Source organism: Lynx rufus, unplaced genomic scaffold (genome assembly GCF_022079265.1).
Source record: "Lynx rufus isolate CCGP_SWC_20201006 ecotype Redwood Valley unplaced genomic scaffold, mLynRuf1.p SCAF_4, whole genome shotgun sequence".
Lineage (NCBI taxonomy): Eukaryota > Metazoa > Chordata > Mammalia > Carnivora > Felidae > Lynx > Lynx rufus.
Genome location: NW_025814856.1, coordinates 3,188,117 through 3,212,590, shown reverse-complemented (window position 1 = coordinate 3,212,590; position 24,474 = coordinate 3,188,117). Strand labels below are relative to the sequence as shown.

At 60.2% G+C, this 24,474-nt stretch overlaps 2 protein-coding genes across 2 annotated transcripts; one reads left to right on the top strand and one right to left on the bottom strand.

Annotated features, from left to right (window-relative positions):
• The first annotated feature begins 15,250 nt into the window (after positions 1 to 15,250).
• Positions 15,251 to 16,402, top strand: LOC124523120 (3-galactosyl-N-acetylglucosaminide 4-alpha-L-fucosyltransferase FUT3-like). Its single transcript, XM_047094906.1, has one exon. It carries the CDS (start codon positions 15,251 to 15,253, stop codon positions 16,400 to 16,402), a length of 1,152 nt encoding a protein of 383 aa, XP_046950862.1.
• A 2,875-nt stretch (positions 16,403 to 19,277) lies between these two features.
• NRTN (neurturin) lies at positions 19,278 to 22,535 on the bottom strand. The gene is made up of 2 exons (XM_047095100.1): positions 22,367 to 22,535; positions 19,278 to 19,702 (listed from the first exon to the last, which is right to left on the bottom strand). Exons 1-2 carry the CDS (start codon positions 22,533 to 22,535, stop codon positions 19,278 to 19,280), a joined length of 594 nt encoding a protein of 197 aa, XP_046951056.1.
• Positions 22,536 to 24,474: the final 1,939 nt, after the last annotated feature.

Sequence of the window (24,474 nt, the reverse complement as noted above, 5' to 3'; positions counted from 1 at the left end):
GGGGGGGACCAGACAGGCGGGCGGGAGGGCTCTCAGCCCAGTTGGAGGGGAGACCCATGGCCCGGCCTAAAGTTCTCCCTCCTTTCTGAGAAACCCATCCAAATGCTTTTATTTTACTATCCCCCCCCCGCCCCGCCCACAGCAGCCTTGCTAAAACATACTCTACAGTTTCTTTTTTTCAATAGGTAAAACCGACAGAGACCACAGAATTTACAATATGCCAAAGGGTGTTCCAAAAAAATACCTCTCTCCCCAGCCGCCACCCCCCCACACACACCCTGCCGCCCTCCCCAGAGGCCGCCAGCCCGGTTTCTGGTTTATCCTTCCAGCAATGTTCCCTGCAGAGGCAAACGTGTCTGTATATTTTCTTTCCCTCCCCCAGCGAGTAGGTCGCACCGCCCCTGCTGTTTCGTAGACCCGAGTCTGGTTCCCTGATGGTAGCACATCTTGGATTTCGTCCTACACAGTAAAGACTCGGGCGTCTTGCTTTTAACGGCTGCATAATATTTCATCCTGTGACTACATCGTCATCCCCTTCAAAGGACATTCCTTGCTTCCCAGGTTTTTGCTACTGGCCCTAGTGCAGAGTTCAAGGAGCGCCTGTTACATGTACGTTTTGCATGTTGGTGAATACAGCCGCCCGCTTCCCGAACTTGTTTAAATTAACGAACTTTCTTTTCTAGAGCGGCTTTAAGTTTGCAGAAGAAGCCAGTAGAGGGCAAGGAGTTCCTCTCTACCAACTCCCCTCCCACAAGCACACACAGCACACACAGTGGCCCCTTTTGCAGTCTTGCATTACTGTGATACCTTTGTTACAACTCATGGACCTGTATTGATACGTTGTTATAAACGAAAGTTCAGAGTGGACAGGTGGTTCCCTGGTGGTGATGTGCATGCATTCATTGGGTCTGGCCAAATGCATCATGGCAGGTCCCACCTTTGCGGGATCACGCAGCGACGTCTCACTGCCCCCCCCCCAGATCGTCCGGGCTCTGTCCCTTCATCCTTTCCCACCCGCCCCCGCCGCGGCAGACACTGACCTTTTCACTGTCTGCACAGCTTTGCTTTTCCAGAATGTCACAGGGTTGGAATCATACAGTGTGTAGCCTTTTCAGGCCGACTGCCTTCTAGGGATAGGCATGTAAGTTTCCTCCGCGCCTTTTTGTGGCTCAATGGCTCGTTTCTTTTTAGCGTTGAATGACATTCCGTTGTCTGGATGTCTCACAGTTTGCCCACTCGCCTATGGAAGGACGTTCCGGGTTGCTTCCGAGTTTTGACAATTACGACTGAGGCTGCCATAAACATCCGTGTGCAGGTTTTTGCGTGGACATAAGCTTTCAACTCCTTCGGGTAAATACCGGGGTGGGGTGTGCAGTTGCTGGATCGGATGGTAAGAGCACGTTTAGTTTTCTGAGAAACCTCCAAAAATGCCTTCCAAAGGGGCCGGGCCATTTTGCATCCCTACCAGCAGTGAAGAAACGTCGCTCTGCGTCCTTGCCAGCATTTGGGGTTGTCAGAGCTCCAGATCTTGGCGGTCGCAATAGGTGTGTGCAGCAGTATCTTGTCTAAATGTTTAAATAACCATTTGCGGGGGAGCCCGGGCGGCTCAGCGGGTCAAGCGTCCGACTTCGGCTCAGGTCGTGATCTCACGGCGCCTGAGTTCGAGCCCCGCGTCGGGCTCTGTGCTGACAGCTCAGAGCCTGGAGCCCACTTTGGATTCTGTGTCTCCCTTTCTCCCTCGCTCACGCTCTGTCTGTCTGTCTGTCTCTCTCTCTCTCAAAAACGAATAAACGTTACAAAAAAATTTTTAATAAATAAATAATCATTTGCTGATGCCTCCTTCCGGGAGCCAGGCACGGTCCCGATACCTTTAACATGATTTCGCTGCAATTCAGCCTAGGAAGGATGTGCTGTTACCCCGTTTTACAGATGGAGACACCAAGGCTCAGAGAGGGATAGCTGCTTGCCCGGGGTCTTACAGCAAATGAGGGTAGGGCCAGGGCCTTGTGGCTGATTCCAGAGCACTTCTGCCTGCAGTGTCCCAGGCCCCGTGCTGGGCACTGGGGACACAGTAGTGACCAAGGTAGATCCCGTCTAGTGGGTCTGGACCCTCCCAAGGCTCACAGTCTAGTGGGGGAGACAGACATGTGACCGGGCAGTTCCAACTCAGGCTGACTAGGACTGTAATGGGGTTGCACAGGCAGAGGACGACCCAGAGGAGTCACCTGGCCCGGGTGTGCAGGGAGGCTTCCTGGAGGAGGGGGTGCTGAAGCATGCAGAGGAGCTTCCCGGGAGAAGGGGAAAAGAGCGACGCAGGCAGGAGGAACAGCATGGAGGGTGGCTCAGAAGAAAGAAAGGGCCGTAAGCCAAGAGCCCAGGCTCCGGGCACGGGAGAGTCCCGGTTTCCTACCCCACGGGTAGCCATTCAGCCCCTTCCCTGGGCCTCGGTTTCTGCTGTTCAGCACGGTTGTGGGGATTCAGTAAACCCCCACGGGTGGCACACTCGGCTGGGGCTGGTCCGTGGCGAGCCAGAGGGTGGGAGGGAGCCAGGAGGACCCCGCCCGGGGGAGGAGGGGGACAGGTGGAGGGAATAGAGAAAAGCAGCAGACGTACAGCCCCGGGTCTCCCGTCTCCACGTAAAAGGAAATGGCAGGGTGTGGGTGGGGGTCCGCTTCCTGCCCCTGGAGGCCCCCCCCGCCCCCCCCCCCCGCCCCCACTCACTCTCTGGCTCCCATTAGTGAGGCCACCTGCTGCGGGGGCCCCGGTCCCAGGCATTCCCCTGCCCACACTCTGCCCCAGTGACCACCATTAACAATGAATAATGACCCAGAGCAGGTGGGACCCGGAGGCCGCGGAGTGTGGACAGAGAGCCCCCCCACCTCGGAGCCCTCTTCTCCAGCCCCTGGGAAACTCATCAGAGGTCCCTTTGCTGAGAGGCCATCCGAGCACCTTCTGTGGCTTCTATTCAGGCTCCTCATTACCTGCCCGCCCCCCCCCCCCCGCCCGACGCCCGTTGCCCCGCCAGCTAAAGTCTTCAGACTAAGCAAACAAGAATACAGATGGCCGGTTAAGTTTAAACCTCAGGTAAACAATGAACGACATTTTACTGTATGTTAGCATCCGTCCCATCCAATCTGTGGGACACACTTGCACTAAAACATGATCCATTGTTTCTCCGAAGTTCAGATTCAGCTGGATGCCATCTGGCAGCCTTTCCTAATCCCATCTGGATGGATAACGGGCCTCAGTTGTCCTTCCTGCATTATGGGTGAGTCCCCATTGACCAGTCAGAGGGACCCTGCCCCCAGGGCATGCCGGGGGGGGGGTGGGGCTCATGTCAGCTGGGTCCTCCGCTTAGATGCTGGCCTTGAGGCCCCGGGGGGGGGGGGGGGCGGTAGGATGGGAGAGATTGAGGCCACAGCTACCTGTCAACTGCAATGGATGTGTCGTAATTTGGGTGCTGGAGCTGTCACTCAGGTGAGGTCCCTGGGGGAGAGGAAAGGAGGGGCCGCACGCGGCCTCCCCCGCAAGTAGCCACCGAGTGAGATCTGTTATCTCCCCGACCTTCCACACAGCCCCGATGGTGCGGGCGCAGTCCCCGAATCCCCGCTCTGGCCCTTGCAAGTGCTAGGACTTTGAACCAAGCGTTCTCCCTGCGCCTCAGTCTCCTCGCCTGTCGTATGGGGACACCACCACTGCTGCCACCCGGACCCAACCATCGGGGCCGTTGAGAGGATGAAATGCATTCGCATATTCGAGGAGCCTGTCCTGGCACAACGCTGGCCCTCACTTAAGTGATGTCTGGCTTCTCTCCCGGTCCCAGAGGGAGGGGCTGAGCGGGAATCAGAGGCTAATTTTAGCGCTGATGACACCCCCTGGCCGCCTGCCTTGTCCAAACATCCTCAGCCAAGCGTGTAGGTTCAGAGCATCCCTCCCCAACCTCTGACATCCAAGGAGCCTGTTTATTCGTTCCTGTTGGCCAAAGCATTCCTTGCCTGCCTGCGCCTGCCGTCCGGGCACCATCCCCACGTCGCCTGCCCTGTGTCACCCAGGGTCAGGGACATCTCACCTGCAGGCCGCCTGGAGACGGCCAGCGGCAGGGCAGTCAGGGTGGGGGGCAAGGAAGAGGATGGGCGAGGGTCACTCCTGCCCCAAAGTCCGGCGTCCCCCAGAGGCTTCATTTGTCGTTTCCCAAGTAAGATCCCCAACTTCTGTCTGTGTCGACTCAGATGCTGTAATTCATCCAGGACCTGCTTCCCCAGTACCTACTGGGGACCCAGAGGCTGTCCCCACAGGGCTCCTGGTCTTGGGCGGGGAGGCAAGGACGAGCCAGGAAACAGGAGAATGTTCCGGTGGTGCTTAGTACTTTCCATTCATTTGTTCGTTCGTTGGTTGGTTCATTCATTCATTCATTCATCCATTCATTCACTCATCCATTCATCCAAGGCATGTTTATTGAGGCCCTCCTGTGTGTCGGCCACCGTTCAAGGTGCTGGGACTCAGCAGCAAGGAAACAAAGCAGGCCAGGATCCCTCCTGGAGCTGACATTCTGGTGGGAGAGAGGCAGGAGCAAATGATATAAATAAGTCAAATGCATGGCCCAGTGAAATGGTGGTAATTGTGGTGGAGGAAAAGAAAGCAGGAGAGGGGTCGGGGAGTGCTGGCGGGGGCAGACGGAAAGACAGCGATTCAAGGGAGCCACATTTGAGGAAGCCATATGGGTATCGGGGAAAGAGTTCCAAGCTGAGGAATAAATAGCACATGCAAAGGTCCTGGGGTATGACGAGTGAGGAGGCACGTGGGGAGACGCAGCAGGACCTGGGCCAGGCTTTGCCCCCGAGACCGATGACAGCCCCTGGAGGGTCTTGAGCAGAGGACGGATGAGATGTCGCCTGAAATTTCACCATCCGGCTCTACCATTTTTTCGCAGGCCAAGTCCTCGACCCGGCACCCTCCAGCTTGAGGGGAGGGCCGGGGTCGCAGCTGGGCCGGGGAGCCCGAGCGGCTGCAGGTGGAGTCCCACTGTCGATTAGGTCTTCCCAGCCAGGAACATTCGGAGAGCCAGGGTAAGGGGGGAACGGCCGCCCGCCGGAGCAGCCGGGGGGCTGGGGGGGCGGAGGCAGGGCAAATTCTGGGCACATCCTCTGCACGTGGCGTCTCTACCTGCGCCCTGTGGGGCCAGGCCCGGGGCCCGGGTCGCTGGCATTCCTGGCTCAGGTTTCCGCCAGTGGAGGGACAGGTGTCTTAGAATGCTGGCTGGAAGACATCCTCCAAAAACAAACAAAATCTACGCTTTCCTGTCTCCTTGTCCCAACAGATCTCTGAACCATTCTCCGTCTTGCAAAACACCTTCGTTGGCTTTTCTGACTCTAAAGCCGCCACACACGAGCTCCCACAAAACCTTCCCAGAGTGAGAGGGGGATAAAAGGGCCCTTTGTTCCCCAGCCCCCAGTATTCCCTGGAATTTTCTGTCTCCCGACACCGGGCGGCAGGGATGCACCTAGGCGCTATTGTCTCTTCGCGCACAGTTTTGCAACGGCTTTTTTCCACTCGACAATAGAGGGCCCCACAGCTTTTATTTCCAGAAATCGGAAAATGAAGCGTGTCCAGCCCCCGCCTCCTCACCCACCGCACGCTGAAATTTAAGCCACGTGAACCGGGAAGGCCAGGGTGCCGGAGGAGGGCGCAGCCCGACGGGCCGGGGGGCCGGGGTGCAGAAAGGCGGAGGGGGGTGGGCAGCACAGGGATGCCAGGTTTCTGTCACCTTGCACTCCCCCCGCCCCCGCAGAGCAGCCCCCAGCACCTGACAATGGGCAGGAGGAGGCTGCGTTCTTGAGAATATAGGAGGGGGAAACTGAGGTCCAGAAAGGGCCAGGGGCCCAGGCCTGGGGGTCTCCAGCCCCTGCCTGCAATTCTGCCCCCACAGGGACCCTTGAGGATCGCAGGAGGGTGATGGTGGTGTGCCAGCCCACCTGAAGAGGGTGCCCGGGTTGCTTCCTTTTGCAGAGAAGGTAACTAAAGCCCAGAGAGGTGACATAACTCACCAAAGGGCACACAGCTGCCAGAGGCCAAAGTCTGTTCCCCGAGGGGCGCCTGGGCGGCTCAGTCGGTTGAGCGTCCGACTTCGGCTCAGGGCATGATCTCGCGGTCCGTGAGTTCGAGCCCCGCGTCAGGCTCTGTGCTGACAGCTCGGAGCCTGGAGCCTGCTTGGGATTCGGTGTCTCCCTCTCTCTCTGCCCCTTCCCTGCTCATGCTCTGTCTCTCTCTCTCTCTCTCTCTCTCTCTCTCAATAATTAATTAATTAATTAAAACATTAAAAAAAAAGAAAAAAACGAAGTCTGTTCTCCAAAGCTCTTGTGGTCAAGAGCTCTGAGGTCAGACAGACAGGTCTACCACTTAGGAGCTACAGGTGGATTCTGACTTTAAATGGGGGCTTCCAGAACATCCCAGAACATTCTAGCATTGGGGGAAATTGCTGCTGTCCAGAGAGAGCAAGAGCCAAGGGAGACAGGGTGGGTTTTTTTGTTTGGTTTTTGTTTGGGGGGGGATTTTTGGTTGAGGGGGAAAAGGTAAACCCCGGGCACTTTGTGAGCCTCGGTTTCCCTGTCTGTACAGTGGGCACTTGGGAATCCTTGCAGCACCTTTGGGGCCAGGTGAGGGGATAAAGGGACACTGATGGGTGAGGGTATGGGGGCCCTGGGGGACCTCTGCCAAGCCCGCCGGTAACCCCAGGGCTGCTCGCCTGCCACCCACATTCCACGCCTGGGGCCGCCCTCCTCACTCACTGGCCGCAAGCCAGGAGACCTGGGAGGCCAGCCCAGAGCATCCTTGCAGGCGGGGGCAGGGCCGGTCCCTGGGGTGGGGGGCACAGGCTGGAGCCTAGGGACCCCTTCGTCCCTGGGGCCACTGCCTCCAATTGAACTGATGTGTGGGAGCTGAACATCTCCCTCTTTCTGGAATTTTCTCTAAGCCTCAGAGGGGAACCTTACTTGGGCCCCAGCCACCTGGGCCAGTATCAGGGGAGGTGCACCCGTCATACCCAAGCACCACGCCTGCACCCCCATCACCTTCTCATGTGGCTCAGATCACACATCCCAGGCCAAGGGGCCCCCCGCCAGCCACCCTTGGCTCACAGCCCTCAGGTCCCCGGGGAAAGAAATTTCCAGCCGGCTGGCAACCCCGTCACCCACCCAGCCTAGGGAGCAAGGTGCTGGGGGGTCCGATGCAGGCAGAGACCCCAGCTGGGGGGTACAGACCAGCCCCGCCTCATCCCACACACCCGTGCCAGCTTGTCCTGAGCCTGAAGGAGGGGGTCCCCCCAGTCTGGGCTCTGGGACCAGTTTCCTTCCTAGGGAGGCCTGCCCAGCTAGGCAAGCCTTGCCCAGAGAGGGTCAGGAGATCTCTCAGGCCACACAGCAAGTTCAGGAGAAGCACCAGCTCCCTCTGGCTTTGGGCAGGAGGGGGTCCTCTGACCTTAGGAGCTGGTGTTCGGTCCAGCTGCATATCCTGAGGCCCATAGGTTCAAATCCCAGCCCCACATCCGACTTCCCAGCCTTGTGACGCAGGCAATAAAAATATCAATAGAGTGTGAAATAAAATTGCAGGCAGAGCAGGTGGCTTGAGGCCATAAAACTAAATGAAAAGAGGGACAGTGGCCGGAGGCCCCCGGAAGCAGGTTGAGAAGGAAGAGGGTGAGGGCAGGGTAGGGTGTTCCGGGTGGGAGGAACCAGGCCAAAGGACACTGAGCCAAAAGTGCCCGGCGGCTGCCAAGGACGACCACCGTGCCAGCTGGGGTGGTTTGGGAGGTGACCTGTCCCCGACCCCTGTGACACCCAGGGGTTTCCTTTCCGGCCCCTGCGGAACGGCAGGACTCAGAGGGAGGGGTGGGCAGAATTGTAGTGACCAGGAGCCGCCCAGGCCTCCCATGAACCCCAGTCACCAACTTCCCCTGCTCTGTGGCTGGGGTGCCTGAAGTCAGGGGCTCAGCCTGGCTACAGTCACCGACCCCAGGAGCACCTCCAGCCTCCTGTTGCCCTCTGGGGTGCCCAGGCAGGCAGCTTCGGGGGGCTGGTGCGTGGAAAATCTCCGTCAGCACCCCTCCTGCTCCAGTCTGCACCCCACCCATGACTTAGTGACCGACGTCTAGAGCCCAGGTGGACCACAGGGGTCTTGGGGTCCTGGGGCAGAGTTGTGTGTGGGGACCCTCTGTGGAGAGCGTCTATCTGTGGACCGCCTCCATCTACCTCGCTGGCCACTGGTGACAAGAGCATCTGAACCAGGGGGCCCCGAAGCAGGTGGGAGGGGAGCGATGGGGAGGACCGCCCGCGGGACAGGAGCAGCAGGGAGGACCTCCATCGGGCTGCCGTCCCAGCCCATCAGGAGCTTCAGGCGGAGGCGTCTCGAACCTCGCTGGCCCGGTCCCGGGGGCAGACGAGGCCGCTCCTGCTTGGATCCTCCCCTCGGTGGGGCGCTCCTTCCTTCCTTCCGGAGACGGTGACGGCGAGCACTGCCAGCGATGCTGGCACATGCCCACACGCCCAGTGTGCCCGAGGAGGGACAGCGAGGCTCTGAGAGGGGCAGCGCCGGGTCCCAGATCCCTCGGTGGCTGAAAGGCAAGACCAGGGCTCCCACCCAACACCGTTACGGACCTAGGCAGCCAAGCGTCGATCGCAAATGTGGAACAGACGGGACCTTATGGCCCCCCACTAGACACCTGCCTTGGGGGGGTCTATTTTTCATTTCTTTTTCAGAAGATTGTGTTTTTAAGTAATCTCCACCCACCGTGTGGCTTGAACTCACAAACCTGAGATCAAGAGTCATGTGGGGCGCCTGGGTGGCGCAGTCGGTTAAGCGTCCGACTTCAGCCAGGTCACGATCTCGCGGTCCGTGAGTTCGAGCCCCGCGTCGGGCTCTGGGCTGATGGCTCAGAGCCTGGAGCCTGTTTCCGATGCTGTGTCTCCCTCTCTCTCTGCCCCTCCCCCGTTCATGCTCTGTCTCTCTCTGTCGCAAAAATAAATAAACGTTGAAAAAAAAATTTTTTTTTTAAAAAATAAAAAAAAAAAGAGTCATGTGTCCTACCGACTGGGCCAGCCAGGCACCCCCGCCCCGGGGTTTAAACCCTTGAGATACAACTGATTTCTTTGTGGTTTTTTTAAAGTGTTTACTTGTTTTGAGAGAGAGAACAAGTGGGAGAGGGAGGGAGGGAGGGAGGGAGAGAGGATCCCAAGCAGGTTTCACAGCGTCAGTGAAAAGTCCAACGCGGGGCTCGATCCCACGAACCACCTGAGCCGAAACCAAGAGTCGGAGGCTCAACCGACAGGCACCCCTGCAACCTGATTTCTGACTCTGTCTTCCAGCTTGTCTTGTTCGTCCGGCTTTTGTGTCCTCCTGGCCTGGCTCTCGGCCCAGCAGGGAAAGCAGCACAGTGTGGCCAAAGCTATGACGGGGGACATCGGCAGCGGCGGGAGCCAGGAGCAGGATGTGACCCGGCTGGGAGGGCAGGGGGAGGCAATCCGGGGAGGCTCCCTGGAGGACAGATCGGCCCCATAGCCTGCAGGACGACTAGGCTGTAACAAGGTGGCAGGGAGCACAACTCTGCTTCCGGCAGATCAGCGTGAGTTACCAGGGGCTCCTTAGCGCATCTGAGACTCCAAGTGACTATGACGAGGACTGCTCCTCGGGCCCTCGGTCTCCCCGTCAGCAGCGTGGCTCTGGGAAGGCTGAGGTGTCACCGTATCAAGGCTTGGCCGTGGTCCCAGTACACGGTGACATTAAGACCGAGAGCTCCGTGAGTTATATTTTAATAAGTCACCAAATACTTCAGGAGTAGATTTGGGTCGGCCTCCTCTGTAAACGCCCGGCCCTGCGCGGCCTCCGGCCTCCCAAACGTCCACCGGCCCCACCGGCCCAGGATGGCTAGACCTTTGGATGACAACACTCCGGGCAGCAGGAAGCTGCCTCACGGGAACGATGTCTCCTCTGGACACAGGGAAGGGATGACACCTGAGAGGCAGACCTCAGGCCTTGACCAGCCTGCAGCAGCCTCCTCCCTGCGGTCTCCCTGCCTCCTCTCTCCCCTGTGTGTCGAGCACTCCCTGGCTGACCATGGCCACACACGGCTCCGTGTGGCCTGGCCTCCGCACCAGCTCTGGCCTCCTCTCCTGCTCGGGAAGACCCAGCCTTACTGAATCCCTCCATTCCTCTGTTCCTTGCTGCCTCGGGGCCTTTGCACAGGCTGTTCCTCTGCCCAGAAAGCTCTTCCCTCCTTTTTACAAAAAGAACTCCTATGGGGCTTTAGGTCACAGCTCACACATCCAGGAAGGCCAGGCCAGGCCCCATCTTCCTCACTGGTTGCAAGTTACAGTTTTATGCTCGCTTACGATTTCCTTATGGTTTTTTTTTTTTACCCACTTGCTTCCTGCAATATCCCTGGGGCCTGGAATGTAGCCAGAAGTCAAGAAATGTTCGTTGAAGGGCTAAACATAGGAGTGGGATGTGGGGGAACTAATGGGTAGCTGGACATTCTGCTCACCTGCCCCTCTCCACCCTCTAGGGAACCCCTGCCCACCCCTGGACAGAACCCACTTCTAGAACCAGTGATTTAGGTCAGCGTTTTCCCTTGAAGGATGGGCCCACTGCATGCCCAAAGCCACACAAGCCTCGGGGCCACCGGTGAGGCCAGGCAGTGACTCTAGTCCCCAACTTCTAATACCATCCGTGATAGGATCTTAAGGGGAATTCAACTCTTCACGTTCCCGGACCCGATTCCGATGTGGGGGTGGGGTTCCCACACACATAACACCAGGCAGTTCTCAGAGAATCCAATTCAATTCCAACACCATCCGCCCAGGGACAGCATCAGATCCCACAAAGTTAGGGGCTCACGGCTCCAAGCCTGCCCCGCCCCCATCCCCCCCCCAACTTCAGGTACCAGCCACAAGCCCAGGCCATTACCTGTGTTTCTGACGCACCAGCTAGAGACGAGTTTCCAAGGACCCGCTCCTAAGGTTTCATTAATTTGCTAAAGCGGCTCACAGAACTCGAGAAAACATTTAACATTTACCCGATCCTTAAAGGATATGATAAAGGGTACGGATCAAGAACCAGGTGGACAGAGGCACAAGGCAAGGTACCAGGGAGGGCTTAGGGTTTCTTTGCCCTTCCAGGCAAGCCACACTGGGCCTACGTCCACCTTCGTACCAACCCGAAAGCTTTCCGAACCCTGTCCTTCTTTACACACAGGCACAATAGCCTTAGTCACGGGGCGCAGGCTGATTCAACCTCCTGGCACCAGGCTCCCACCCTCGGGTGGGCCCAAAAGTCACCTCATGGAAGGACAAGACACCCATTTCACTTTTATGGCCCCGAAGCATTTTCAGGAACCACGGATGAAGACCAACTATATCGGAGAAATCAATTTGGGTCGTTTGAATGGCCAAATATACGTGCAGTCCTTATCAATCATTGTGTCACAGACGAGTTCAGGGGAGTCCCACGGTCGCTTTTCGGCGATGGCCTGGCTCCTGGGACGGGGCACCCCGGGTCACCTGATGAAAGCTCTGGGGGTTGGGCTGAGCCGTGCTGCCGTGACAAGTATATTTCCTTCTCCTCCCTGGCGTTGTCTAATCCACACCCTGAGGAACCAGCTCTCCTCGGTCCTCAAATTCCTGGTCAGCTGCTAGCCACCCCTCCCCAGGTAAGGCCTCTTGGGGCAAATTTAACCCCTGCCGGAATGCATCGGATGCCCCCCTGGGTGAGGCTTGCTGGCTGCCCTCCTGGGGCCTTCCAGAGTCCAGCGGGGCCTGCGGTGGGGTGGTGGGGTGGGGCACAGGAACTTCCGAGGTAGGTGCCAGGCCTCGCCAGACCTCAGAGCCCCCCGTGCCCTGGCCTCCATTGGTAACCTCGAGCCCTTTGGAGTTCCAGCCCTGGGACTCTCTCTGGCCTGTCTGGTGGGAAAAGGACTTACAATGCAGGGAAGTTTAGGGCTGGGTTTTCATTTGGTTCCTTTCTTTTCTTTCTTTCTTTTCTTTCTTTCTTTTCTTTCTTTCTTTTCTTTCTTTCTTTTCTTTCTTTCTTTCTTTGTGGTTTTTGTTTGCTCGCTTTTTGTTTTGTTTTGTTTTTTGCCGATCTGTGTGGCTTCATAGCACAAGGGCATTTTTCATTCTGTTTCCAAGAAAAAAATATCTTGGGTTCAGTTTGGTTGGGAACCCCCCGTCTCCCCCCACCAAATCTGTGCTCCTTCAAGGTCATTGCCAAGGACCTCTTGTCTCCCAGGAGGGGTGCCACACCCATACTGAAAAGCACCGGCTATATTCATTTTCGCTACATTTCTATATTCATTTTCGCTACATTTCTACCTATTAACCTTTGGTGCAGGGCCAGAAGCCCTGAGCCGCATGGCAGCATATGGGCAAAGCTCTGTCCCTTTCCCAGTCCCGTCTCAGCTATCTCCTGAAAAGCCTGTGTGCTGGGTTCCCTTCCAGAAGTGTTGTCACGAATATGTGATTCTTCACTCCACTCCTTTCCATCATTCAAGGCCACCTGCCGGGTGCTACACGCTGCCCCGACAGCTTTACCCCCCCCTTCCCCGGGGAGCACTGGCCCGCCAGCCACCGAGGACATTTTCTGAAACAGCTTCATTGATCTATAATTCACACCCAGTACGATTCACCCATCCGAGGTGTACAATTCAATAGTTAACGTCATTTTAAGACTTTTTTTTAATGTTTATTTATTGAGAGAGAGAGAGAAAGACAGAGTGCTAGTGGGGGAGGGGCAGCGCGAGCGAGGAAGACACAGAATCCAAAGCAGGCTCCAGGCTCTGAGCTCTCAGCACAGAGGCGGATGCACGAACCGTGAGATCATGACCTGAGCTAAAGTCCGATGTTTGAGCCACTCAAGAACCGCCCCCCAGATGTTACATTTTAAAATAGGGGCGCCTGGGTGGTTCTGTCTGTTAAGGGTCCCTGTCTCTCTCTCTCTCCCTCAAAAATAAATAAATAAACATTAAAATGTAACATTGCCTGTCAAAATGTTACATCATGTTAGAAATTGTGGCAAAAGGTACCTGACTTAAAATTTGCTGTTTTAACCATTTTCAAGCGTGCGGTTCACAGCGGCAGTGCAGCCAACACATCGATTTACAAAACTTTTTTGTCACTCCAAATAGAAACTCTCTCCCAGGTAGCAAAGACTCCGGGCTCCCTTTCCACCCTCCCAAACCCCTGGTAATCTTTAATCTGCTTTCTGTCCCTCTCAATTTGCCTATTCTCCATGTTTCGTGGAAGTAGGATCGCGGAATCTATGTCCGGCTTCTCTTACAAGAGAAGGGCAGTGCCCTCAAGGTTCGTTACACTACTGGCAGGTATCAGAATATCCTTCCTTTTGAGACTGAGTAACATTTCCTGGTGAGGATGGGCCTCATTTTGTGTACCCATTCATCCCTCAGAGAACATCTGGGTTGTTTCCAAATTATGGTGTTGGTGAATCATGCTGTTAGGAGTACAGGTGTACAAATATCTGAGTCCCTGTTTTAAGTTCTTTTTTGCAGACCTCAGGGAGTAGGACTGCTGGCTGCAAAGGCAACTAGCTCGAGGCTTCTGAGCGGCAAGGGAGCTGCTGTGCTACATGTGTAATTTTGTTTTACATTGTTTACTGTTTGTTTCTTTTTGGAGGAGCGAGACCGAGCAGGAGCAGGGGAGGGGCAGAGAGAGAGGGAGACACAGAATCCGAAAGGCGCTCCAAGCTCCGAGCGCTGTCAGCACAGAGCCCAGCACCGGGCTTGAACCCACGAACCGGGAGATCATGACCTGAGCTGAAGTCGGTTGCTTAACCGACGGAGCCACCCGGGCGCCCCCGTAATTTTTTTTAATTTTCTACCAGCTGTATTAAAAAGAGTAGAGAGACAAGGGGCGCCTGGGTGGCTCAGTCAGTTGGGCGTCTGACTTAGCCTCAGGTCATGATCTCACGGTTCACAGGTTCAAGCCCTGCTGTCGGGCTCTGTGCTGACAGTTCGGAGCCTGGAGACTGCTTCAGATTCTGTCTCTCCCTCTCTCTCTACCCCTCCCCTGCTCACGCTCTGTGTCTCTCTACTAACCGAGCCAGCCAGGCGCCCCTACTTTCTGTTTTGAAGCAGTTTTTGACTCACTTTTTCAATTGAAATTAGCGTTAAAGACTCTGTTCCTCAGACACGACGGCCACATTTCAAAGGCTCCGTAGCATTACGGGGCCGGTGGCCACTGGATCAGAGACTGCAAACACAGAGCGTTGCCCCGATGGCAGAGGGCCCTGCTGACAGTGCCTGAAGTGTGGACAGAGTGGGGGACGCGTTGGGGGTTATGTCGAGAGGGAGAGTCTGGGCTCTGGGTCATGATGCCTGTGGCTCAGTGTACTTGGGCAAGACATGCATCAGTCTCTCCAAGCCTCAGTTTTCTCATCTAAAACGGGGGACGGGAGGGGCTGGGCTGAAGGAGGTTGCTGGGGCAGAGACAAGGTTCTAGATTTCTGCTCTAGCGGTTGGGGTCTGGGGTCTGCGGTCTGGGAGGACTTTGTGACCACAGGCGGGCACAGGAAGGATCCGGGAATGCAGGGACGCGGGCGGGACCACCCAGCACGGGACCAGAGGGGCTATCTTGGAGCACTACTGAAAGAAACACTGAGTAAATCCAACATCAGGTTCACGCTGGGACCTCTAAGCACTTCCTTTGCTCTCCCCACAAACCGGCCAGGCTCCCGTTCACGGCAGACCTCAGGATTGGCTGTTGCTTTCTTTGTCCAGGAGCCAGGAACGCCCTGTGCCCGAAGCTCTACTCTACCTGGTGAGCTCTCGCCTAACCTTCAAACCCAAGCCCTTTGTACCCCTCCTGGACAGATCCCCGGGTGCAAGCCTCCACTCCAGGGCACTGGGGAAGAGGCTGGGACACTATGGGAAGGGCAGGGTCAAGGTGGGACCTGAGGGCCCTTGGGACCAATGCCACCTCCCTGGGGACCCCTCCCCACATAGGTTATGCGGCCAGGTGGCTGGAGACACTGGGCTCAGGGCCAGGCGCTGTCTGCTGGGACACCAGCGATGCCGCTGACTCCCTCTGAGTCACCTGGCCTCAGTTTCCTCAACCGCAGAATACAGCTAACAACAGTGCCAGCCTCAGGCCTCACGTACGTCACCTGGCTGACACGTTGGTAACCCACGATTGTCTCCTTTGTTATCAACGATGCCGTCTCCACTCCCCCCTCCTCCCAGCTGCTCTGACCCATGGATGCACTCGGCTGGACCAAGACCCGATGGCCCTGGCAACAGTGTCTCCTCGGGCTGCTGCTGCAACTGTTTCTGGCTCTGTGCTTCTTCTCTTACCTGCGAGTGTCCCAAGACACGCCCTTGTGGTCCGCCAGGTCGGGGGCCGATGCGGCAGAAGCTCTCGACGCGGCTCCCAACGGGTCCTCAGGGACGGTGTCCTCCCAGGGGGCGCCCTGCCCGACCCCCCCTGGGTCCTCTGCCCGCGCGCCCCTGGTGCTCCTGCTGTGGACATGGCCATTCAACCGCCCCGTGCCTCTGTCCCGCTGCTCGGAGCTGTGGCCGGGCACGGCCGACTGCCGGCTGACTGCGGACCGCAGCGCGTACCCTCAGGCGGACGCGGTGCTGGTGCATCACCGCGAGGTCAGCTACGACCCGAGGAAGCAGCTCCCCACGTCCCCACGGCCGCCGGGCCAGCGCTGGGTCTGGTACAGCATGGAATCGCCCAGCCACTGCGCACAACTGAAGGCCCTGGACGGATACTTCAACCTCACCATGTCCTACCGCAGAGACTCGGACATCTTCACACCCTATGGCTGGCTGGAGCCGTGGCCCGGCCAGCCGGCCTCCACGGTGGTCAACGTCTCGGCCAAGACGGAGCTGGTGGCCTGGGTGGTGTCCAACTGGAGGGAAGACTCAGCCAGGGTGCGTTATTACCACCTGCTGAAAGCTCACGTCCAAGTGGACGTGTATGGGCGCTCCCACAAGCCGCTGCCGGAGAAGGCCATGGCCCAGCAGCTGTCCCGGTACAAGTTTTACCTGGCTTTCGAGAACTCCTTGCACCCCGACTACATCACCGAGAAGCTGTGGCGGAATGCCCTAGAAGCCTGGACCGTGCCCGTGGTGCTGGGCCCCAGCAGGAGTGACTATGAACAGTTCCTGCCCCCCGACGCCTTCATCCACGTCCACGACTTCCAGAGCGCCGAGGAACTGGGCCGGTACCTGCAGGCACTGGACAAGGACCACGCCCGCTACCTGAGCTACTTCCGCTGGAGGGAGACGCTGCGGCCTCGGTCATTCAGTTGGGCCCTGATGTTCTGCAAGGCCTGCTGGAGGCTGCAGCGGGACTCCACCTACCAGACTGTGCCCAGCATAGCTGCCTGGTTCACGTGAGCTGGCCGGGCCGGGGCGGGGGTCGCCCCACACCACACCCCTGGGGACGCACCTGCCGGGACGCGGGTGGCCGGGGAGCTCGCTTAGCTGGGGCTTCACCCGCTGGCCACCTCTGCTGCCAGGAGACCGGCCCGGGCCACCTTTCCTGCCAGGGGCCTCCCCCCCCCTGGGGGGGTCTCACCCACTTGCGAGGAGCCTCACCCGCTGGGGACCCCACTCACGAAGGCACTCAGGCCCTGGGGAACCGGCCTGGGGGTCCCACCCGCTGGACGCGGTTCTGCTGGGTTTGCTTGTGGTTGCCCTTGCTGTTGTTAACCGCCTGTGGGGTGGCAGGTGGGCAATATTGGCACCAGTCTCCAGATGGGAATGCTCCCAGGAAAACCGAGGTCTTCTCCCTTCTTTTACAACAGCGGTTCTCACCCCAGGGTGGCTCTGCCCTCCAGGGCACACTCGGCCAGGTGCCGTGAGGCTTGTGGCTGTCACAGCTGGAGATGGGGCGATAGCCTCGAGTGGGTGGGGGGCCACGGATGCTGTGCAACAGCCTAGGGTGCCCAGGACGTCCCCCACAACCACGAATGGCCTGGTCCCGGATGTCAAAAGATGGAAAAGCCCCCGAGGTCAAGCCCATCAGGCAGTGGGGAGTGGGGACCAGGCTGCCTGGGGGGTCACTGGGGGCCAGGGGCTGTCCTGTGAAGGAGGGGGGAGGGGCGGGTGTGGTGCCGTGCGAGTAGTCGGGCGGGCTTGTGTGACATGTGGCGACCATGCAGGGTGGGGAGCGTGACCATTGGCGTGAGTGTCCCCGCTGTGTGTGGGCGAAAGCCAGACCCCATGTGCTTTACAGATGAGCGGTGACCTTGAGGTGTCACTCGTAGCGCGCAGTTTTGACCGTGACGACTGAACGCATGTGGGAGGGCCGGACGTCTGTGTGTGATCTGCTCTGCCGAGCCCCATGTGGGTGCCCAGTCTCAGTGCGTGCGTGTGCGTGTGTGCGTGTGCGTGTGCACTACAGGGAACCCAGCCCCAGGGATCTGTGGGGGCTGTCGGGTATGTGTTCCAATTCTCTGGTGGTCTGGGCCAGCGCCCTGTGGTTGGGATTCTGGAACTGAGTGAGAGATGAGGAACCGAGGTGCCAGGAGGTCCTGACAGGATGCACACACTCGCTCCTCCATCCATACACACGCGCGTGCGCGCGCACACACACACACACACACACACACACGGTCATCGGGCTTCAGGGGCCACAGACCTGGGCTCCAAGGTCGATTTTCCCACTATGGATCCTGGGCTGAGCACCTTCTGTCTCTGTGGCTCAAGGCCATCTGGGATGGGGAAACTGAGGCTTGGCTTCTGCTCCAAGCAGATAGGGACCCCGGCTGCTTCTCTGCCACGGCTGAGCTGAGTCAGCCCAAACTAACAGGAATCCACCACCCCAAACCTCAGAGCCAGAAGACTGCACGGGTGGGCGGGGACCCCATCCAGCCTCAGCTCTGAGACTTCCTTCCAGGCAGACCACCCATGGGCTGGGGCCTGGCTGCCCGCCCTGCCCTCGGGGCCCCTGGCAGTCCTGCCCGTTAGCTGCCTTCAGTGGTGCAGCTGGCGACCTGGGCAGCAGGGAACTAGGGATGTTCCTGCTGGGCTGGATGAACCTTCCTGGGGCACCTTCTGATTTGGTCCCTCCAGCTTCGGGATACTGGACTGGGTCTGGGAGGGACACGGTGTTAGAAGGTGGTCCTGCGCTCTGCTGTGCGGGAGAGGACAGGGCCCGTCTCCGGGAAGAGTGAAGGAGGGAAGGGGCTGTGCCCTAGGGAGCCTCGGTGGAGCTGGGGGTGAGGGAAGAGGAGAGGGCAGCACATCCTCAGGAAGGCTGTCTGGGGTGGGGAGGGGGCTGCCCCTCCAGAACCTCACTCGGAGGTGCAGGAGGCCACAGTCCACACCCTCTGGTCCAGGGTGCCAGTCTAGGGGCCCAGCACCCACCCCCTGCCCTGCCCTCCTCCAAGCCTGGGACCCCCACCCCTCCCCACGGTCTGGGAACCCAACACCCTGGGGTGTCCCAGGCTTGCCAAGCATCAAGGTGACACCGCGGGCAAACCTCAAGAGCGCGCCGGGCTTTTTCTGTCCTCCCAGGGGACGCGTTGTTAAATCCCCCCGGAGCTCCAGCCAGGGCTTTTATGGGCCCAGGACCTACGTCCCCCGGGACCCGCTCTGCCCGGGCAGGCGCCGGATTCGGGCTGGACAGGGCTGGCGCCCGCCCCAGACCTGTCCCCACAGGGAGATGGGCAGCGCGCATATATTTTTAGCTAGTGAAGGAGATAGTGCTCCGTTCCCTCCGGTGGGGGCCCACCGGCCTGAGGAGGCCCTTTAGGGGAGGGAGGCCGGGTCCACCTGGACCTCGGACTCGTCATCCGCCTTGGGCTCTCTCTTCCCACCCACAAGCTCGCCCGACGGGGCGGCGGACAAGGGACACGTCGGGGAAGGGGCCCGGGGACCTGCAGGCGAGTGGGAAGGACGGTCCCGGCCGACGTTGCCCCCACTCGCCCCACTCGGCTCTTTGTCCCACGGGAGGAGGACCCTCTTGTCCACCTCCTTTCCCCCAAAGCCCACGGGATCCTCCCACCATCCAGCAGGTGGAGCCCGCCCCCGCCCCCATTCCCAGCGCGGCTGGCGCCTTCTCCCCCCGCCCTCGGGTCCCTCGGAGAGGTGGGCACCCCCGGCACGCGGAATCACGACGCACGCTCCGCTTTCCACACTTTATCTGGAGCGGGTATTGGACAGTCCTGGGGCCTCGACGGCATCGTCTGCGCAGGGGCAGTCTGCGGCCGCGGGGCCTGCCCGGCGGGACGGTGGGCGCCGTCGCGCCGGCGCCGGTGAGGTAGGGTCAGACGCAGGCACACTCGCGCGCCGACAGCTCGTGAACCGTGTGGTAGCGGCTGTGCGCGTCCAGGAAGGACACCTCGTCCTCGTAGGCCGTCGGGCGGCAGCAGGGCTGCGCGCGCACCCGCTCCCGCCGAACCCGCCGCCGCTGGCGGAGCCGCCGCAGCCCAAGGTCGTAGACGCGCGCCGCCGCCTCGCAGGCGCCTGCGCAGTAGCGGAACAGCACCGTCTCGTCGGACGCGTAGCCCAAGCCCAGCTCGCTCACGCGCACCTCGAGCTCGCGCAGCCCGCACGGCCGCGTCCCCGACCGCGCACGCGCGCGCCGCCGCCGGGGCCCCGCCCGACGGCGCGGACGCGGGGGCCTTCCGACCCAGGGCGTCAGCTCGCTCAGCTCCACCGCGTCCGGGGCGCCCTGCAGCAGTGCGCGATCTGCGGGGACAAAGGGCTGCGTCAGCGGGTGGCTGGGGGAGCGCGCCGGACCCTCGCTGTTCCCCGGCAAAAACAGCCCCGCGCTGGGGCGCTGGCGCAGCTGCCGCATCCCCCCCACCACCACCCCCTCCACCACCACCCCCTCCACCCTCTCTGTGCACCCTGTCCCTAAGCCCCGTTGCACTGGGACTTTTTCCCTTTCGCAGAGCTGCTCCCTCCTCTTGGCAGGGAAGGAAGGGAGCACTCAGCTGGGGGGGTATCCTGGGCCAAATCCCTGTCCCTGATTGGGTCCCCCGCTGGCCCCACCCCTATGCTGGGCTGTCCCGGGGAACCGGCACACCCTTTCTGACCAGTGTTGGGGAGCTCCACACCAGGCTTCAACCGCTCACCCTTGGTTGAGCTGTTAACGAGTCTCTACGTCACTCTTTGGGGCCCACCCCCAATTCCCTCCCCCCAACCCCCCACCCCCCACCCCCGCCGCCCCGTTCCTCCTGTTCCACTGCGTGGTGGGACTCAGTTTCTCCATCCACAGTACTGAGTCAGAAGTTTGGGCTTCAGCACGAGCAGAGGAGCGGCAGGCCTGCATGTGAGGCCTTGCGCGTGGCACCACCTAATGTCACAGCCACCCCCGTGGTACAGGTAAGGAAATTGGGCATCCAACCCGACAGAGACTTGCCTAAGGCCACACTGTTAGCAGGTGGCAGAGACACAGACAAGCCCAAACAGCCTTCTTCCCGCCTCCATCGTGTGCCCAAGTTTGGCCCCCATCCAGTCCTCTTCTCCCACGGTCTCCGGGAGGTGCCCCGAGTCACCGATTCCCAGGGCCCCGTAGCCTAAATTGATTTCCCAAGCGGCTGGGCCTGCCCCAGTACCCTGCAGCCTCAGGACAGAAGTATAGACGTGGCAGTGGCAGGTGGTGCGGACTGTGGGACTGCAGGGAGGGGTTCCCAAGCCCTCCGCAGGCGGCATCATACTTGTGGTTGGGAAAGGAGATCCTGAGTTTAGCCCCCTAAGGGCCCCCAGGCCGGCACCCCCGGCTCCCAAAGAAATAGCTTACGGCGTGGCCCAAGTGGGAGAGTCTGTCTGTCACCATGGGGATGTCTGTTCCCACGGGGGGTGGGGGTGGGGGTGTCTCAGGAGTCAAACCCTAGTTCTGCCACTTTCAGCCCTGTACAACTCAGGTAGGTGATGGCCCTGCTCTGGGCCTCGGTGTCCCCTTCTGCTCAAGGAGGCTCGTAGGGTCCCTGCTTTGGCTGAGGCTGGACAGTGGAAAGCGTGGATCCAATGAGCATCATGTGTCCAGTTCCTGAAGTCCAGGGCAGGACTGGGGGGGCTCTGGGGTCAGGTTCAGGCCTGCCTCACTTAATGCTGCCTAAAATTCCACCGTGTTGTGCCCAGCCCTAAGGTATACATTTAGAGAGTTTTCCAGATAAAGCACAGATGCCCAGTTAAATTTGAATTTCAGATAAACAGTGAATAATCTCTTGGTGTTGCTGCCCTGCCTCCCTCCAGCAGGCCTGGCCACCGGCACAGGGGCTGGAACAGAGGGGTGAGGTCAGCAGCAGCTTCTGCCCTTCCCCCTCCCACCGCCCCAACCGTGAAATTTCACCATCAGCGCATTGGTCTCGGGGCCTAACACTGGGGCTCTGAGGGGAGTCCGTGGTCACTCGCTTCCCTTAGGAGGGCTGTGCCCAGGGACGGGGTCCAGGGAGGAAATCACCGGCCCACGGACCGAGCCCCTTCCCGGTGCCTGAGATTTCACCACGGGTGTTGTGCCCTCGGGTTCTGGAACACTAGCGTTTTGGGGCCTCATCCGGGGTCTCTGGGACCCGTGTCCTGGAAGGACTTTGACGCCGCAGGAAGAAGCGGCCAAGCGGCCGACGGAAGTGGAGCCCGTGCCGCCGGCTACCCTTGTCCATTGTAAGCCCAAGAAAGGAGGATTGTGTGGGCCCACAGGGCCGGCGAGGACTTGCACGCAGGCGTGCCCGTCGCCCCACCCACAGGCCCGCTGCACGCGCCCAGACGTACACCTCGGTCACCCGCGCGGCTCCGCGTGGACACATGCCCGGGACCCATGCCCGGGTGGGACCCATGCCCGGCCCATGCCTGGCAGGAGGGCAGAGGGCAGGTGCCTGGAAGGAGTGGGGAGTTGGGCCGTGGGGGCCACGCCCCTCCGGGGGGGGAGGCCGTATTTCAAGTCTGCATCCCCCGCCTTCTAGTATGTCATCTCTCCCAACTCCTCTTTGTCTCTGAGCCTTTATGCCTCTGTTTCTCTCCCCAGTTCTAGGTCTCTCGTGTCTCCCCCTCCGCTTGGTCTCTGTCCACCGCGCAGGTCAGTGGGGGCTCGGGTGCAGCCTCCGGCTCCGCACACTCCCCGCTGTGCGGTGGGGGCCTCCGGGCCCGATGCCCAGGTCTAATCTCCATCTGGTCCCCTGGTCCCCTCGGGGCCAGAGCCTAATTCCTTATGACAGCTGAGCCAAGAGACCCCCCGCCACCCGGTTCTCAGCCACCACCCCCGCCCCCGTGCCACCCCTGCCAGGCCGCTGGGAAGACTGGCACCCCCTACACCCCATCTAAATAAGCCTCCGTGGCCCCTGCCGGAAATTCCACCGTTGTGCCCGCCCCTGGATCCCGCCATCTGACCCGCGACGGGGAGGGGCTTACACTGGGCCAGACGGGCGATCCGGGCGTCCAGGGTGCGAGGTGGCCGGCGCAGTGGGGACAGCGCGGGTCCCAGGCGGTGGCTGAGGAGCAGGCCGTCCCGACACATCCAGATGGAGAGCACGGAGCTGCAGAGCACCGAGGCTAAGGCTGCCGCCTTCCAGCGCTGCATACTCGGCCTGCGGGCACGGGATGGGCAGCCACATGGCCTCCGTCCGTCTTTCAGGCGACAAACGGGCACGGGGCACTGGGCCAGACACCGGGGACATGGTGGGGCCCCTGATTTCAAACCACTTCTGCTTAATGATCAGATGCAACATAGAAATGATTCATCTAGGAGCCACTGAACAAGGTTGTGAAAAATGCTGCCAAGGAAAGGGGTGGGCGGGGTGCCAGGGGGAACGGGGGAACCGCCCCCACCTGGGGGGTCCCACAGTGCTCCCCTGAGGTGGAAAGCTGAGACTTGAACGATAGTAGGAGTTGGCCAGGCAGAAGAGAATGGCATCGCAGGCGGGGGAACAGCCTGTGCAAAAGTCCCGAGGCTGGACTGAGGTTGGCCAAAGCACCCGGGAGGCTGGGGTGGGCGGAGCCCAGTGAGCCTGGGGGAAGACTGGAAGCAGGGGAGGCCACTCCCAGCAGGGGGCACTGTGGGACCGGGGTGTGGTGGAGATCTGGTGATTTACAGCACGTTCTAGGAGGCAGGATCCCTGGGGTTGAGACTTCCTCACATAGTGAGGTCCTTGGGAGTGACTTCCTGTCCCTCTCTGAGCCCGGGTCCCCCCCACCCAGACACATAAACTGATGCTCAGAAGGGGCATCCACGGACCACAGCTGCACTCGACCCACCCCCAGGCTTTGCACAAGCTGGTCCTTCCTCCCAGAATATTCTCTTCCCCTCCTCCTCCAAGCCCCCCATTCCCCTCTCAGTCTCCGCCTGGAGGGCGCCTCCCCGTGGAAGCCTTCTGTGGCTGCTCATACTCCCCAGCCCCGGGCGGCGCAGGTGTGCACCCTCTGGGCCACCACAGTGCCCTGAGCTCCCCTCCCCCCCCGCCCCGACCCCCGTTAGGGCACCGAGGACTCCCTGCTGGGATCGCCTAGGCGAGTCCGCCCTGAGTGCACACAGTAGGTGTTTCACGACGCATGCGCACCCCCGCCCACCCGCGCCGGGACCTCTGCCGGCCGCTGGTTTACATTCCCAGCCTGGCCGTCTGGTGCCGGCCCGCGCGGGGCCTGGCGTCCGGCCCGGTGTAAACATTTGCACGGAGCGCTGAAAGCCGGGCTGGACGCGGGTCAGCAGCGCCTGTGCGCGGCTGTCGGGTGCCGGGCACCCCCGCGCGCGCACCTCGGGCCGCTAGTGCTGCCGGCCACCGCGCGCAGCCGGGATTTGCGTGAGATTTGCACCTCGGTTTTGCATGGGCGCCGCCCTGGGTGGTTAAGCGCAGGGCGTCTGGAACCGCCTCTCCCCGTCCCCACCCCCGCCCCCGCCCCGTGGAGGCGCGGGCGCAGGACCTACAGCCGCCACCCAGCAGCAGGGGACATTAATTAAGCGCCTGCTGTGTAGCAGACCCCGTGCTGAGCCCACGAAGGAGGCGCCATGATCGCCGTTTTACAGCTGGGGAAAATGAGGCCCAAAGCAGGTAGGGTCTTACCCAAGGGCACAGCTAGGAAAGCATCTGGGATTCGAACCCGGGGTCTTTGGCGGGACCCACACGCATGGGCTGTGCTGTGCTTGGGAGCGGATGCTGGGTCATCCTGAGGGCTTGCCGCTTTGGGGGTGTGTGGTAGGGCCGTTTGCGCGGCTGTCGGTGGTGTTGGTGGAGAATGAGCTTCCTCCCCCACAGGGGGCGTGCAAGCAACCTGGGGCCAGCCTGGAGATCAGAGGTCACAGGGCTGTGCCTGGCACGTGGGAGGAACAGCGGTGACCCATGTGGCTGGAACAGAGTGAGTGAGGGGGGAGGGGAGTCCGGAGAGGGGCCCGGGGCGGGTCCTGCAGGGCGGCGGGGGCCACGGGGAGAATATTTCATTGTCAAATTTGTACAGCAAGCGGGAGACAACCCCCCCCCCGGAAGTTGTCAGGTGCCCACACCGCGCCCCTTTGCTCTAAAAGTGCC

Coding starts and splice junctions, on each gene's coding strand:
- LOC124523120 (XM_047094906.1), top strand. CDS start 15,251: ATGGATGCACTCGGCTGGACCAAGACCCGATGGCCCTGGCAACAGTGT.
- NRTN (XM_047095100.1), bottom strand. CDS start 22,535: ATGCAGCGCTGGAAGGCGGCAGCCTTAGCCTCGGTGCTCTGCAGCTCC. Junction 19,703..22,366: donor GATCGCCCGTCTGGCCCAGT/GTAAGCCCCTCC, acceptor TTGTCCCCGCAG/ATCGCGCACTGCTGCAGGGC.